The 18,483-nt window shown below is 37.7% G+C and overlaps 1 protein-coding gene across 1 annotated transcript in view; it reads right to left on the bottom strand.

Moving 5' to 3' along the window:
- Nucleotides 1–17,461, bottom strand: part of LOC125656492 (microfibril-associated glycoprotein 4-like) — a 28,796-nt gene extending 11,335 nt beyond the window's left edge. The window contains exons 1-2 of the mRNA XM_056145715.1: nucleotides 17,446–17,461; nucleotides 16,797–16,958 (exon numbers count right to left, since the gene is read on the bottom strand). Of these exons, the coding sequence (XP_056001690.1) occupies nucleotides 16,797–16,958; nucleotides 17,446–17,461 (178 nt within the window). The remainder of the gene's footprint in view (nucleotides 1–16,796; nucleotides 16,959–17,445) is intronic.
- Nucleotides 17,462–18,483: the final 1,022 nt, after the last annotated feature.

The following is an 18,483-nucleotide window of genomic DNA, read 5'->3' as shown; positions in this document are numbered from 1 at the left end:
AAAGATGTTTTGAAATATTTTAAATTAAAAATACCAATGCGAAAGGATCGATCTTCATTGAAAGGCAAAAGTGAAAAAAGGAACGTGTGCCTAAAAGTGGAAGGAAACATTATTTTAGTTTGAAGTACAAAATGTCAGGATTATGAACTGAGAAAATAAAAAAGACCCATCGCAGACCACTCACCAATTAGTTATGAAAATGCATCCTGAATTTCATAAACTGATTTGCAACAGGGTACTTATATCGTCTGTGTTGTTTGTTTAATGCATCCATCTTCACTCCTCTCGGGGATGTTTGTTAAGAAGTAACCCATATGACCGAAGTCGTAAATCTTGAAGCACGACGTGGCATATTTTCATTTTGGGGTAAAGGCCAAAGTTATTTTCACCTAGATTGTTACTGGAAATCTTATCATCTCACTGAAGACAAAAATATGTGAAAATGAATTAAAACCAATAAATGTATAAATAGATAGACGAATGACTGTTGAATTATTGGCGAAAATATTGAATTTTTATGCAAAATGTCGAGTAAATTCATTCAATGTTCTAAAGAATCGGTGTTCTGTTTAGAAATAAATATGTCAACCCAATCAATTGATTACAACATTTAAACTAGTTCCAAGTCTCAACTACATGTACTTACATCATAAATCTGAAATACACGTATTGTAGAATAAAAAAGAAGATATATTGGAAGAAACAGAAATGTAATATCATACAGATTTAGAACTTTTTGATTAATGAATCTTTCCGCCACAAATTATAATCCCTGCCAAACCCTTTCAAAATTTGAATTGAATCAATTTTTTTCCACTGCATAGGGTTCAGTAATAGATGAGTGATATGGTTGAACCATTGGGGTCAGTATTAAACCAGCAAAAACTTAATTGTAGCATCATGTACAGTTGTGTTCAATAGCTCAGGAGCTAACTTCCTTAAGGGTGACAATCTTATAATATTGAAAAACGGACCTGGAATGACGTAATTCCATTTTTTAAAAACTCTTTTTAAAGTTTGAGGTTTTTTAATTAATTACATTGGATATATGCAAACACCCCATGTGGAATTTAAGGCACATATAACTGTTTGTATTAAATTACGCCATCCCCATACCTTCCATTTTAAGATATTGAACATTTTAATTAGATTAAGACTTTTATTTCGGCAAGTAATTTCTCTCATTCCCACTGTGCTTTATATGAATCAAAAGTCCCGAAAGAATTTGAAATCGAAGTCAAACAGTTCGTTCCCGTCTTGCGCCAAAACGTTCCGTTCTCGAAGAGAACCGTTTGTTTCCAATCTCAAAGAGTTCCGTTCCTGATAAGAACCGTCCATTCTCGCTGAGAACCGTTCCGTTTGAACGTTCTAGCGTTCGTTTCGCAAACAAAACTGTTCGTTTCCAAATTGATCCGCGTTTGGTGACCGTTCCACTGGTGTAATAGTACACATCAGTGTCTGGACGATGTATCATTTGTGAAAATGTTATAGTATACCGAGATGTATCCCCAATATTCATGATTTATCACGAAAACGTCAAGAATTCAAAATAGCATTAAGGCTAGATGATACAACACATACATTTTTCTTTTTCCATGTACATATGTATACATACCTTTGTACGTGTAATACTGTACACAATTGGTATATCCAATTTGCTTTAGTTTCTGTATGATTCCTACGTGCATTAATCGTGGCGGACAATTAGAATATGGTGAATTTGAAAAACTCTTCAGATTGATCAATCTCTTCAGTATGATTGTCATATAGATTTTGTTTGTAAATCCTTAATATATGTTATCTACACTGCGTAAGATTTTTTTCATTAGGTATGTAAAAATCGACTATAATGCATACATTTTGCCCTCCATGACTTATTATCTTACGGTTTGGGGTAATGCATGTAAAGCCAACATTGAAATAATCCTTAAACTTCAGAAATGGGCTTCTATTTTTTCTTCATTCAGCACCCGATGAGCTATGTTTGAAAAGTTAAGATGATTAGATGTATTTGAATCAATGCCATTACATTTGTTATTTTACCGTACAAAATTGTATTATGGCATGAGCGCTGAACATCTACGGGACATTTCTGTTTTTCAAACTAATGGTTCCTATTCCCTACGTTCCAGATTAAATTATAATCTTAGTTACAAAAAACATTCAAATTCAAAAACGCTTTTCGAAACTCAGGCGTTCATGTATGGAATGACCACCCTTGAATATATACTACTCAAAATTTTATAAGGATCATAGATATTTTTCTGCTTAAACAATTAATAACTGCATAACTGGCAATATTGTGTCCAAGTGAAATCAAAAACGTCTTCAACAAACGTGCACGTGCATTTCATGCCATGGGAAATGCGTTTCTCATCACAGTTTATGCTTTTGCTACTATTGCACGATTTTCACTCAGGCATCGGTGTCTGATTCTTTCTAAAATTTCAAACTCACTTGAGTGTTTACACTACGTTTATCAACACAATGCTCCTCAACGTGTAAGGCGTCGCCTGACGACAGAACAATTGGGCAGATGTATTGGAATGCTTGACGCTGGCTATTCACAACGTGACGTTGCAAATGCACTAAACGTCAGCCAGAGCGTTGTAAACAGGGCCTGGAACCTACAGCAAACTTTTGGTACAGCAGTCCACCGACAAGGGGGTGGTCGTCAGAGGTCGACAACCCAACGTCAAGACCATTTTGTGGCTCTTCAGGCACGACGCCATCCCTTCTGGACAACAACCAGCCTACATAACGGCCTCCTGAATGCCTCGGGGATGAATGTGTCCACTTAGACGATACGGAATCGGCTTAACAATGCAGGTCTCAACTCGAGAAGGGCATGTGTTTGAGTCCCTCTGACTGTTCGACACCGGCGGGAGCGATTGGACTGGGCTGAAGATCATGTCACTTGGACACAGAACGATTGGGTTCAAGTTCTGTTCACCGATGAGTCCAGGTATTGTTTTGACTTTACAGACAGGAGGCACCGAGTGTGGCGACGACAACGTGAAGGTTTCCATGATGCCAACATCAGTGAACATGACCGTTATGGTGCTGGTTCCATCATGGTCTGGGGTGGAATCAGCAGGGATGGAAGAACAGATCTTCATGTCCTGGAGAGACGAACAATAACGGGGGTGCGGTACCGGGATGAGATCCTCGATGTTTACGTCAGACCCTACGCTGGTGCTGTTGGCCCTGAGTTCATCCTGATGGATGATAACGCCCGTCCTCATCGCGCTAGGGTGGTGGAGCAGTACCTTCAGAAGGAGACAATTGTCCGTATGGACTGGCCAGCGCGCTCGCCGGACTTGAACCCGATTGAGCATGTATGGAACATGCTGCAGGTTGCCCTTTCACGCCGTAGAGCACAACCCATGACTTTGGCAGAGCTAGGAAACGCCCTCTTGGAAGAGTGGAACAACCTTCCCATTGGAAACATCCGGGTCTTTTGGTGTTGTTATCAGATTTCAAGCATTCCGTATTGATAAAAGTTCATGCCGTTCATAAATTTTCATTCATAACCTGAGTAAACACGTTTCTGAGTCAAATTTATGTCTTTTGTTATGTTAATGGTAAATTACACACATATAACCTAGTGATCCTTATCAAATTTTGAGTAGTATATAAAATCAATACCGTCTCTGTCTATCTTTAGAAGAAATGTGAGAAAATTCATAGTTAGCCTTCATTATTTTTAAAAACATGTTCTTATATACATGTGCATTTACATGCATGTGAAAACATATCTGGCATATACAGTGGTTAGTGTTTGTCCAACTCTCTATTTTGTATTCCTCATAGGAGTTATGAAATTGATAACTGTTCGTTGTCTTCACCTTTTCATGCATACATTTATGTATCCCTCCCCCTTTTCATCATCGTTTACTATATGTACCTATTCTATACCATGAATACTGCCCTCCATACCTGTCTTAAATACCCATTGTCATGTTTGTTATATATTGTGCATAATCACGGAACCTGTCATCGTGTACTTATATCTAATTCTACATATTACTAAGTGTATATTGTTTGTATCTTAGAAGGCCCCGGGGGAAGAATAGTACATTGTACTGATCGCGCTACCTTCTCCAAATAAAGCATTATTATTATCATTATTATTATTTTCTCTTCCTCATATAACACCAGGGGTATTCTTCTGACGTCACAATGAAAAGTGAAAATAACGAACATTTTTCAATCTCATAACTCCTATAAGCAACACACTTAAAACAGTATCACATGCTGGCAATTGCAACGTTTGAGAAGAATTATGACGTGACTGTTTAAGAAACTTTGTTTTCCTATTACATATATAAATTCTAGGATGGGCTGAATTATTATGTAACAAGTGTGGAATACTAACCTATGACGCACTGGCAAATATTTTTTCGCCGATCAAGATAGGAATCCCATCCACACGTGTCGTCCTGGAAAAGGTGATATTCATATTCATCAAAATGACCATGGAATGCATTTTATGATTATAAGCATTGCTTTACATAAAAATGTCCTGTCTACTTGCATGTAAGTTCCATAAACCTGTGTTACATGTAACAAGGGAATATATGATGTACGTGTTCTACCATATATCATGTGATGATGTCTCAGATAGTGAATTTTCAATGTGCACTAGAATAAATTACGCAAGAGTAATAGCGAGCGTACACGACACGACGAGCTCGCTCCAATGATTACACAATTGAGTCACGTGATTTGTTCTTCATCAGTTGAAAAATGATGGGGGACTACCCATAATGCCTGCGGAAATATGTTGCCTTCACTGCGTATACTTCATTGACAACCTCGTAGATAAAGAAATCAAATAGTTTGGAAAGTACCACAAATGATTTGTTGTGGATAATTGCTTGATTTGAAAGAAAAGCAGTCGCAGCTAAGGATGAAGTCACAACGCACTGTTTACATCAACCGCGTTATGTTTCCCGCGTTAAATGAATTGCCTAAAGTGTAATGGGTCTTCGCTCGTCTCAACCGTAAATATATTATAAGTCCTGAGTATGACATGTGTTTTATCTTTATTTGGAGTAAATGATGCCAGTTTACATTTTATCGAATTATATGTGTCCATGTAGTTGACATCTATAAACTATTGTTCCCGATGAATTTATCAGCTGTTTCCAGCAAAACGATATCGGATATGATAGAATGTATATGTATATTCGTGTAATGTTGAATGTGTTTAAAATACACTGTACCAATATCAAGGTGACTATGGTCAAACTGTTTAAAAATATTGATGGACTGTAAATATCCCATTGACAAGGAACCACCAATTCACAGGATTTAATTCAAATATATTTTTATTAACTTTGACCACTTGGTAGTTTGTTTAAACGGTTTTGCAATATATATTCTTACCAATTCATAACGAGAGCAAGTATCCTTTCCAGTAGTCAGGAACGTGGTTATTTTACGACTCAATCGACAAACATTTCCTGTCGGAGCTGAACACATTTCGACAGCGTTGCAGTCCAAATTACTGTGACATTCAGCAGCACAATAGCGAAGAGATACGTCTCCTTTTCCTGGCGCTAACTCTGATATCAACAGAGACCTGTCAGAAGAAGAGATATTCCCCCGATACGTAAAACGTCCAGAAAACGAGATGTTTCCCCGAAAGTGTACGGGTTGTGTGTCAGTCATCGTTATTGATATGCACAAACGCGGCATTGAAAGAAACAGAAGTAGGAAGATCATTTTCAAATTTCTGTTTCAGAAATAGTCCGCTCCCTCCAGCTGAAAATTTGAAATTAAAACAATTTCCAATGCACGTTGACGTGTTGCGAAAACATGAAAAAGTTGGCTTCTAATTGAGAAATGCAATATTTATAAAACGCAAAAAGAAAGTAATAAGGAAAACAATTTTCACGACAATGAATATCAATCTCGATTTATGCAAACTTTGTTAAATATTCATCCCCATTTATGTTCTACTCGCTTGTTTATGCATTTTCCTCTGCAAGCAAAACTAAATATATCTAGATATCGATGTCCTTCTTCATCAAATGACAAGTTTCACATTTCATTTCTTCTTTTGTAAATTCACAATAGTCACGAGATGGTATCAATTATGAAACTGATGCCGAGTTAACCTTGCAGTTGGAAATTAGATACACAAATGGACTTAAGTTTTTATCACCTGCATATGGTGTTTATATCTCTCAAGTGATTCGATACGCAAGAGCTTGTTCTACGTTCGATCATTTTTTAACTCGAAGCAGGCTACTGACAAACAAGTTGATGGTGCAGGGGCTCCAACAGTCTCGTTTAAAGTCAGCATTTCAATTCGCAACTTCTGTGATCGTTCTAATAATATAGTTTGCCAATACAACATATCATTGGGCCAAATGCTGTCTGACGTGTTTCATGCCGATTGTTATGCTGTTATTCGTACACTAATTTTGACTAAGCACAACTCATTTTACCTTATCAAGATATAGGGCTTAAGGCGGGTGTGAGCAGTCGACATGGAATGTTTACTTCTAGACACCCGATCCCACCTCTGGTATATCCAGAGGACCGTATTTACCCAACCCTATTTTGTATTACTTATAGGAGTTATGAGATTGATCACTCACTGTTCGTTATCTTCGCCTTTCATGTACGTATGTTCAAAGGTGTATGTATTCTTGGTTCGTATTTGCAGGAGGATATAATTTTACCTGCATTTCACAGGTGTATGTGTGATTTACCAGCTCATCCTGACCTCCACTGGGTAGTGGTAACTTAGATTGTAATCCTGTAAAACAAACAGGACACTGTATTTTGAAACAGAGACACACTTCTAAAACAGTCAATAACCATTAGCAACCAATATTGGTATATTGATGCGATTTGATACTATTGTTATGATTGTAAAAACACCTTGATCAATAATCTTTGTGTACACTCCTCCCGGGCGTTTGGGTGATTTATATGTACAAAAAATGACGACGATCTAGTAAGCAAAAATATGAAGGACGTTATTGAAAGAAAATGCATTTGCAAGAGTGCCTGATAAAATTGTTGGCTCTTTTCTTAATCTCAAATAAACAATACTTTATCAATATTAATTCATAATATTGTATTTCAAGTCAGGTTCAAACTAGGTAATATATTTCACTTGCATGATACATGTAGTCACAAAGGAAGATACCAAACAAATATTTCCCAGAAGATGTTTTTTTCTAAACAATGAATACGTTTATCGTTCACTGACAAATTTATGTTTCAACACTTTTTCCCCTTTTCAAAGTATGATATGTCAAGTTTGTTGATCGGTTTTTACAAACACGTAACTATATATATCATTCGGTCAGATCTATTCCATTTCCAATGAACAGACACCGGTTGCTAATTTGGTAGAACACCTGACTGGGGATTCAGGAGTTTGTATTTCATCATTATGTCGGTCGTGTTTCCCCGCCCTTGTCATGTGATGCTGTGACGTATTTCTGGACCTGACACTAGGGGAAGCCTAGGCATACTAGAGGAGAGCGCCTGGTTGTCTTCGGGCGCTGAAGACAGTATGCTGATTGAACTACAAGTTACCTTATACATGTAGTTATGGGGCTGTTCTTCCTCCTTCCCGTTATAGAAAGAAAACAAACATACGGTCAGAAGTACATTGGACGAACGTTAATTGCTGAGTTTCAGTTAAGATTAGAAGATTTAGAATTCTAAATTAGTAATTTACATTCTCAATTTATGAATACTGTAAACCAATTTTCAGTCGCAGTTAATCTATTTCGCGATTCATTTGTGGTAAACTGGTTTGCGGCGAGTAATTTTCGCAATCGAACCTTTTTCGAGTCTATGACAAACATACAAGGGCTGGTTCGCGAAGAGAAATATTCGAACGATCAGGCCCTTGCAAAAAGTGTAAAATGTATCAATTTATCAATAGGAATGTGTCCAATGCATATCTCAAATCAAAGAACAAATCAAATATTTAAGGCAGCAATTGTTTCTTAAAGCAACTCCTTCTGATCAGTCTTTGTTATTATCATAAGTGGTGAACTGCACTGTTTCAATGTTAATTCGTACATGCAATTCCATCACCTGGAAAATATACAGTATTATCACCAAACAGAATATCTTATCATTAGAATGCACACTCTGTGTATTACTGCACGCAATAATAATGAGTTACATTACTGGTATGTGATATTATGCAATCTATCAAAGCTTGTTGATGGAGTAAGGCACCATGGTTTTCTATTTCATTAAGAATTAAATTGATTTTGAAAATATATGAGCGCGTGAAGTGTTCATCCACACACCAACACACCCCATGAAGCTTCAGGAAAAGTATACCGACGTAAAGCGATCGAAACGAAATTTAGTCTTGATCTGCATCCGTCGTCTTCCATTGTGCGTTAGCATTTGGGCATTTTTAACTTCTTGATTGTGGCATTTCAATACTTCTCAATTTTTGTACGAAGCATCTTTTGGACAAGGGAAACATAAATTGTAAATTTCAGGACTACTGCACCAGCATGGCCTTAGCTTTTCAATAATTCTCTGTACATCCGCGCATCTGTAAGAGAAACTAAATGCATAATGATGTAGAGTAAAAGGGCCTCTACTACAATCATGAATTCCATGATCCCTGGTTAGAGCTCGCGGTTCTGTCTTCAGGACGGAGACAAACCTGTCAATGGGTTAAATGAATATGAGTTACCGTACCTATACCAGATTTGTAAATGTTCCTCAGCAAAATACTAACAGTTGTGAAGGAGAAACTTCCAACGTACTGTGCGACTACAAATGCCAGAAGTGGTGTAAATCAAATGTGCATTCTAAAAAATTCTAAAGAATTTTTAGCAAACTTGAAATCGCAAACTTTTCTGAAATCAACAACATCAAACGGTATGATTTTTCAACACTTTGCACGACCATTCCTGACGATAATTTAAAGTATAGACTTTCTGGCATCATAGACAGTTGCTTCTTCAACAAAAATGGAAAAAAAAGAAATATTCGTATTTAGTGATCAATCATCCAAAACTTTACTTTTTTTACACACCACTCTGATTCCACTCACAGGTACTCTGATGTTGAAATAAAAAAATCCTGAAGTTCCTCATTAACACCGTTTTTATTATAATTTGGTCTTCCAATAGTCTGTTGGAATTCCCGCGGGAGCGAAATGCTCTTCTTCGTTCGGTGTTCTTATATTCTCATGAAGCAGAATTTATTCAAAGTTTTCTACGTGAGAAGAAAAAAAATCTTGTGACCTCCAATGCGACATTTAGATATATCGATGACCTTTTATCTATTAACAATAATACTTTTCAATCATATGTAGATTTGATACATCCTTGTGCACTTGAAATAAAATACACCACAGAGCCGTTCACTTCTGCCTCATACTTAGATATTTTATTGAAAGTAGATATCAAAGGGAAACGTACAACTCAAATGTATGATAAATGAGATGATTACAGATTCCTCATCGTCAACTTTCCATATTTATGTGACAAGATTCCATTATCACCTGCATATGGTGTTTATATATCTCAACTGATTCCATACACAAGAGTTTTCTAGTGTATGATCATGTTTTAAATCGAGACAGGCTACTGACAAACAAGTTGATTGATATCATTAAGTCAAGTCCTGTCTGATTTGTTTCATACTGAATATTAGACCGTTTGGCCACACTGATTTTGACTACGGATAACTCCGTATACCTTTTCAAAATATAGAGGTCAAGGTGGATGTAACCGGTCAAAGGGGATGTATAGCATACTCATAGGCAACTGAAGCCCCTCTCTGGTATATCAAGGGGTCCGTGTTTGCCCAACTCGCTATTATGTATTGCTTATAGGAGTTATGAGATTGATTACTGTTCGTTATATTTGCCTTTCATACATAAATTTGCATGACGGGGGGGGGGGGGGGGGGGGGGGGGGTATAGGGTTTACAAGCACTTCTTGATTATACACCTAGATACACACTAAGGTGTGATGTTTTCATACTTTCAACCTGGAATTCTAAATGGTGATTGTTAATAGGACGGTTTTATTATTATCTGTATATGATTCGATACCCGAGAACAACAGGTAATATTGGCAAATAAGATCAGCATAAGTACCATATAGTTTGCAAAATGCTGACTTTTAACGATACAGTTGAAACCTTGGTTACATCAACTTTGTCCGCAGCCTGTCTCGGTTTAAAAATTGATCATACGCAAAAAATTATCTCGGGTATCAAATCAATTGAGACACAAACACTATATCCAGGTGATAATGGAATATTGCGAAACAAAAATCAGAAATATGACCTTAAATGTGGTTGTTCCTTGAGGCGGCAGGTGTTGTCACGTTGAAGAACCTCTCTACTACGACCCTGAGTGCTAAACATATGTGTAAATGTATGGCACTTCACCTACACCTAGTGACCTCTCAATGTGATTAACAATTTTCGACGGGCATCAAAAAATATAAATATAAAATAAATACGAACAAAAACCAACAATTAAATGATTCATCTTTTCATCTTTACGTGTCCCTTTAAGTTAGATATCAAATCTACAGTGGAAACGTAAAGGAAATCTACAAAAATGGCAAAATAAGTCGCTAAACAAATGTTTGTTCAATAAAGTGGTTTCTGTACAGCATCATGTCCATGCATCTTTTCAACCGATTATCCCTGATGGTCGATGGAGACGAATTAGGCACGACGAAGCATCATCCGGCTAGCTGACAGAGAGTTTGTCCATCCTTTGAAGGAATACCAGTTCACGCCTTGTCCGTGGTTGTTGTTACCGTACTCTCCATTCAAGTTGGAGGTATGCCCCAAGTGATACCACCACGCTCCTCTCCATAGTTGAGCATGATTTGATGATACGCTGCTGTCGTTATCTTCATCGTACGTGGAGAATTGCGCATTATTGTTGCAGTATTGAATTGAACATGAAATCCCATCACCTGAAAAACATACTGCAAATCATATTTTCACCCTAACTGGGGATATCTTCAGTAAAAGCGAATGACGCCATGAATGAATTGATTTCACTGTCAGAAACAGGTCGTAAAAAGACAAGGATGCATTGCAGATCTGAGATTTGTGCAACGTATATTCTGTACTTCTAACTGTCGGTTTTGTTTGCAAATGAATGGATTTTTAAGTATACTGCACCACTTGCACATATAAAGTTTGGAATAAAGATCTACTTTGTGATATTGGGTTCTGCTTTAGAAGAAAAGGGTGGGGAAAAGTACAATGTTGTCTTCTATAAGAGTTTTCATATTTGCGGTTTTCTTCTCTTATATCTACGTATGTAAGATACAGATATTCTATGAAAGAAAGGTATGAAAGATATGTCTATCTTTCATATCACGTGACGTTTATCTTTCATATCCCATGACGTAAAAATCAATACACAACTAGCCTGCAACTTACCTCGATTGACAAACACTAGCACGTCCTCAAAGCTCTTGTACTAAACAAAATGACAGATTGTAATGTCCCTGATAATTTCCAGGTATATATGTGACCGAACACAAAAATACACATTCCTTGAACAACTACCGCACACTCAACAACAGTCACAAATTCCTCATATCGAAAATGCTCTCGAGTACATCTGTATCATCCGGTGCATTATGCCAGTTCACAGAAACCCAGCCCACACGGTCTACTAGTTCTAGGCCTACCTCTACATTCACTCTGCCAACGTCTAATGTCCCTATAACTGTCTCAGGTGAAAAAAGTGCCTCCAAATCCAGTGTCCATGAGACTCGAGTCCTTGCACATGTGGAAAACGAAAGTCTATCGCTGCCCATATCCACAACCAAAACCACTTGTTATCGCTCTTCACACACTCGTCATTAAATAACTGCCCAATTAATATCAATAGCAATGCTCCTTTAAGAGTGGAATCAGATTCTGATTCGGTCTGTTAAAATGTTTCGAGCTGATGGAATGCCGAGTGACGTCACGCATCACCCTGATAATAGATTTATTGTGTACATATTCAAAGAGGAATAACTCTATACACTCGTCGGCCGATTTTTTGTCAGCAACGTAGTTGCCAAAATGAAGGTCGTAGAATTCGACTCTGGAGTTATTTTTAATGTACAGTGAAAAATTAATTGATTGGAAAATTCTCAAAATGGCGTCGCTAGGCACAAGGAAAACGGAAACATTCTAGAAATATGAGACAAAAATACTCTCTTATGAGTTGCGATGAAATATTAAGGTGATTCCACCCTCGGAGTTGCAAAAAAGCGGTAAAACCCTCGGAAAAGCCTCGGTTTTCACAGCTTTTTTGCAACACTCGGGTGGAATCATCTTATATTTCATGGTTACTCATAAGAGAGTCTTATAATCATTAACAAAATATACCAGGTATTTCAGAAATTTACAGACCCAGAAACGTACTACTACATCATTTTTGTCTTACTGTTTCCGATAAGAACCGTTTCGTTTTCACATCAAACCGTTCTGTTCAAACCGTTCAGCGTTCCGTTCCAAGACCAAAGCGTTTCGTTCTTATCGAAAACCGTTATTTGCCTGAAAATGATCGTTCCCGCATGGACATTCCGAACCCTTGCATCAGTCTGTTATGTAAGTCAACATGGCGTTTGGTTGAGATGGAAAAGACTATCCCTCTTGATTCGACAGAAAGTTGTATAAGGGTGGAGAGTTCTACAGTGAAAATCCATAAAGTTTACAGACAAATTATGAGTTCATCACGAAATAACAGTGAACATTTTTATTTTGAGGTAAACGGAAAATTTACAAGTACTTTCACAAGATTTCAAACGGACGTCAACTTACTGAAAAATAAACTATTTGGAAATGGGTTTTTCATTTTGAAACCAGTAAACAAAAAGTCGACACGGATCTACAAGTTTAATTTCATTCGGTTTAACTAAGTCTGACCTTGTCACTTGTGCACAGGTGATCCGCTTGTAATAATACTTTTAAGGCACGTGTACATCGTCGGTAACTTTTTCATGTTATTTTTTTCTCAATGTTTTGAGATAACATTGGCAATTGTCCTAGATATTCAGAAACATGTGCTAGCCATCTTGGAATCGCAAATTGAGCAAAACGGAAACACGTGACCGGTTGTTACATCGCGATTGTTACGATAGTTTATTTAGCGTCGTAAATAATATTTTCGGTGAAATTTGAGTATCTGTTTCACAAGTTTAGTACATTTTAAAATTTTAAAATTCCATTGAACCTGTTAGTTGTTGTTACAGTCTAATAATAATAAGTGTTATCTTTAAGACCTGCTTAAATTCAAGTATTGTCTAAAATAGTCTAATTGTGTAACTTGAGCTCAACATTACTTCTTCTAGGGGAGTAGCGTCAAAGACAACCACTAATTACAGTAAGTGTTTAAGAGAGAATTGATTTGTAGTTTTAGGCTACAAATACAATATACTTTTGTATCTGTAGAGTTCAACATTTTTTCACTATTGTGTCTAGCTAGGTGAATGGGGTAAAAGACTCAGGAATTACTCAAGAGAGAATCTGTGCTTTTGTTTATGACATAGCGTTTTACATAATATACATGGTATTCGGATATGGTTCTTAACGAATACTCTGCCAATGCACTATGGATGATGTAGGAGAAAAGAAAGCAGCAAAAATATAAAGTTGCGAGAATCGAAAGATGTAAATGAGGAGATCTTAGCTTCTGTAATCCAGCTACCCTTGGAAACCATCCAACGGTGGATACATGAACAGAAATAGTCAATGATGAAACGTCCCATGCCGTCGCCCATGAAGCAAGAAGATAGTGGCGTACCACTAGATCCAAAATCAATTTCAATAAAAGGAAGCTTTCTTAAAATGGAACCATCATCCTTTAGCTGGGACAGTCAGTGCAGTCCATTACAGAGGACATGGAGCTTTTAATAGATTCAACTATGACTGTCATTAATACAGCACAGTAAGAGGAGAAGGACACATCCACCCAGGCACTTAACAATAACATACCTGATACCACACATATGCCATACCCACAAAAGTCTACAACACAAAATCAGCAAACCGATATAGATAAATTATTGACAGCAATCCTTTCAAATGGTGTCTACAGTTCATCATCCGGAGGAGTCATATTTCAAGCAAACTTGGATTAGAAAACGGATGTGAATACCAATTAGCGAAAGACAAGTACACCTACTGTATCTTCCTTATTTTACGCGGGTACTTATTATCACAAGATGACTCATGGACATCAAATCGCGAGAAAATGAATTCGTGAGTGTTCTGTTGATCAAGTGTTTTTGCATGTATTTCAGCTATATAAACCTAAAAACGATATATTTAGGAATTTACAGTATTGTTAGCCATTCTGGGAAGCCTATGTCATTTCTCCCTACCTTGGATGTCATGTCACCCCTAAAACAAGCCTGAAGACCATAAAATGACGATATACTTCAGTGTAAATTTCAAATCTAAACTTTAGAAATAATTTGCAAAAACAACATTTTGACTTAGGTCAATTCTCAGTTTGTGGTCTTGGGGAGAGATGAATAGTACATTGAATGCGGGATCAACTCTCAGTTTATGGAAATCAGCATACCTCAAGCAAGCAATATAAGATAAAAAATTCCAAATGGAAAATCTCTGATGCCTCATTGGTTGTCTGAACTACAGCAAGCACGAGCTCAGCATCACCAGTTCCAATAGCGTCAAACAGTACTGTTAGGCCAATTGCTCCCATTGCTACCAAAAGTAAGGTTACTCCATTTAAAGGAAGAAGAAACAGGCATAATCATAACCTGGATTTAGTCCATGAAAAGGAAAGGCAAAGTGTTTGAGGCTAAGATAAGGAAGTCAAGGGGAAGGCATGGTGGTAAATGCCCAATTCAACAACATCCCTTCAACGGCACTAATAGACACAACAGCAATGTTGACACTGGTGAACAGAAAGTACGTGGGGAATCGCAATGTAGACAATGAGACCGTGGAGCTTAGGGCACAGGAGGATATTCTATACCAGGGTTTAAGCTTGTTGCCAGATATTATGCATTGGCTAATTATCATTTTCCTGGGATTGTTGTGCTGTTCCCATGGGTGATATAGTACAGGGCTGATTTTCTTGAAGCTCATCGTGAGGTCGTTTATTTGAACACAATATACTCCTTGGATGGAAGTGTGATTCCTACGGAAATGTGCAAAGACAAGGGATCACAAGAGAAGCATATGTGCAGAGTCAAACTGCCGTTAAGGCAGGTTATTCCATCAAATACCATTTCCAATTCATCAGTTGTTTTGGAGCAAAATATTCCTAAAGATTATATAATCCAGCCATTGCGAGACAGTAAGGTACTTTTAAGATCAATCATACTTGGAAGGGGTTACATGTTTTGATGCCGTTCAGCAGTGTCTCCAATAACCATATAAAGCTACCCGGAGGAAGGTGTGTTGCATTTGCGCAAACTGTAGGAAATGGATACCTATTTGACACAACAAGCAGTGATGAGATTAGGGCTAAGTAAATGGAGGTTAATTTAGATGAGAGAGCTGCCCTACATCTTGTAGACATAATCGAAAGGTCGACCAAAGAGATGGTACTTTCGGTTGTATCAGTGAAAGTTCCTTATCGTACCAACATCTTCCGTGACCTCGGTTTTAAAAATCTTGGCAAAAGGACCACTAGATGTCGAGAAATTTGTGAACAAGCAGACACTACCAATAGTTTGAAGAGGACAGTCTACGAGCGGGACTTGAACTAACGACCTCCTAACCACGAATATGGTAACGCAATCCCTTCCTAACCGGGAGGTCGTGAGTTTGAGCACCGCTTGTGTTATGCCGCCTCAAAGATTTAATATAGGTAGTAATTGGTTCTCAACCATAATGCTCGAAATTTAGTAGTATCGTTCACAGTTCTTTCGGATTCGATCGTAAAACAGTTGATTGGTTTGTTTTCTATGTACGTCCCGTCAAGAATTTTTCAATCATATTGAGACGTTGCCAGTTCTAGGTGAAGTATCACACCTTTAGTCCGATGCTTAACGCTTTCGACTTTTAACAATGAGAGTACTTTAACGTGCTAAGGGCTGCCGTGACACGGAACCTCTGCTTTAAAGTCATACCCTTGATTAAAGTAATCATTTCGCAAATTTCATGGTGGTTCTAACGATCTAGTTTGCCCATACAACCTGTCATTGGGTCAAATGCTGTCTGGTGTGTTCATACCAATTGTTAGGCCGTTCTTAACACACTGATTCTGACTACGGATTACTCCGTTTACCTCATCGGCATATTGGGCTCACGGTGGGTGGGACCAGTGGACAGGGGCTGATTACTCCTCCTAATCCTGAACCGACCTTTGGTATATCCAGGTGTTCGTCTTTTTTTAAGTCTCTCTTTTGTATTCCTTTTGGGAGTTACGACATTAATCACTGCTCATTTTTTCTCAATGCCGAACGTTTGGCGAAGAAGCAACCACAACCTATGTCTACCGCGTAGGCTTGGCGCGGACATGCCATGAGTGGGGCTCTAGCTCACAACCTCACGGTTACGAAGCCAACGCGTTAATACAGAGCTACCGCAACCGGTAATCGGAAGGTTCTGCATCGCATCAGGCGTGACAAGTTAAGGAATCGTCATTGCTGCGACTAATGCTATAACCATAGGCCTAAATTGGTGGCACTTCAACTACGGCTGGTGACGTCTCAACATGATTGAAAAATTCTCAACAGGATGTAAAACAGCTGGACAACCAATTAAAATCATTGTAATATAAATATCCAAAACATTGTTTTTCTTGATTTGAAATAAACAAGACGATGTGAGTTTACCAGCATTTCCTCTATAACCAGATACGTGGATCCGATATTTGTCATCCTCTCCTGCTATATAGAAACTGTCATACTCTGCATACACAGACTCCTGGAACTCCTCCAACTCCACACGAAGAACTGTGTAACCATTGTTAACCAGTGTACGGATGTTGTCTAGCCCTAAAATTAAATTAGATACAGCGAGGTGAAAAGAAATTTGATATTTCCAGCAAGTTACCTTGCGATAAACACTAAACAATTCAACTAATACTCTCATGATTATGTAAATAGACATATCTAATCTCGTCTGTTGTATCATTGTTCTTGGCTTATTCCAATATCCGTACATTGAAACAGAAATTTCATGGATTTTTCGTACAACTCACTAGCAAGATTATTTCAGATGTATGTACATGTAACAGTTTTAAGCATTTACATATAACCTCAATCTTGTTTCTTCATCATTCTTATCATATGATGTTTGCCCTTCTCTTAATGTTGTATCTTTTCTATGATTTATTAGATTGATCACTGCTCTTTATGTTCATGATGTTAACAAGAGGCCCATGAGCCACATCGGTCGCCTGAGTCACCTTGGCTCATATTTAAAAAAAATTCAAATATATTCACATGTAAAACTTTCATCCCTATTGTGACCCCAACTTACTCCCGGGGACCATCATTTTCTTCAAAATTGAATCTGGGCTAGGTTAGGAAGCTTTCATGTGAATGTAATTTTTCTGGCCCAGTGATTTCTCAGGTTTTTAATAAATTATTGTCCCTATATATTTGTATGTAAAAAAGGATCCCCTATTACCCCCGGTGGCCATGATTTTTACAAATAAGAATTTACACTATGTCAGGGAGTTTTCATGTAAATTTCCACTTTCCTGGCCAAGTAGTTTTTGAGAAGAATATTTTTAAAGATTTTCCCTATATATTTATATGCAAAATTTGATCCCCCATTGTGGCTTCATCCTACCCCCGGATGCCATGATTTGAACAAACTTAAATCTGAATGATGTCAGGAAGCTGTCATATAAATCTCAGCTTTTCTGGCTCAGTGGTTTCTGAGAAGAACATTTTTAAAGATTTTCACTATATATTTGTATGCAAAGCTTTGATCCCCTTTTGTGGCCTCATCCTACCCCCGTGGGCATGGTTTGAAAAAAAAATTAAATATGCATTATGTCAGGAAGCTGTCATGTAAATCTCAACTTTTCTGGCACAGTTATTCTTGAGAGGAAGATTTTTAAAGATGTTTCCTTTATATTTCCATGCAAAACTTTGATCCCCTATTGTGGTCTCATCCAACCCCCGGGGGCCATGATTTGAACAAACTTGAATCTGCACTATGTCAGGAAGCTGCCATGTAAATCTCAGCTTTTCTGGCTAAGTGGTTCTTGAGAAGAAGGTTTTTAAAGATTTATCCTAAATATTTGTATGTAAAACTTTGATCCTCTATCATGGCCCCACCCAACTCCAGGGGCCCATGATTTAAACAAACTTAAATCTGCAGTATGGCATGAAGCTGTCATGCAAATTTCAGCTTTTCTGGCCCAGTGGTTCTTGAGTAGAATATTTTTAAATGACCCCACCTTACGCCTCTTCATTTGAACATTCTTAAAAACCCTTCCTCCAAGGATGCTTCTGGTTAAGTTTGGTTGAAATTGGCCCTGAAGTTCTGGAGAAGAAGTCGAAAATG

This window comes from Ostrea edulis, chromosome 7 (assembly GCF_947568905.1).
Source record: "Ostrea edulis chromosome 7, xbOstEdul1.1, whole genome shotgun sequence".
NCBI lineage: Eukaryota > Metazoa > Mollusca > Bivalvia > Ostreida > Ostreidae > Ostrea > Ostrea edulis.
Note: the sequence above shows the minus strand (reverse complement) of the source record. Positions and strands in the feature narration are given on the sequence as shown.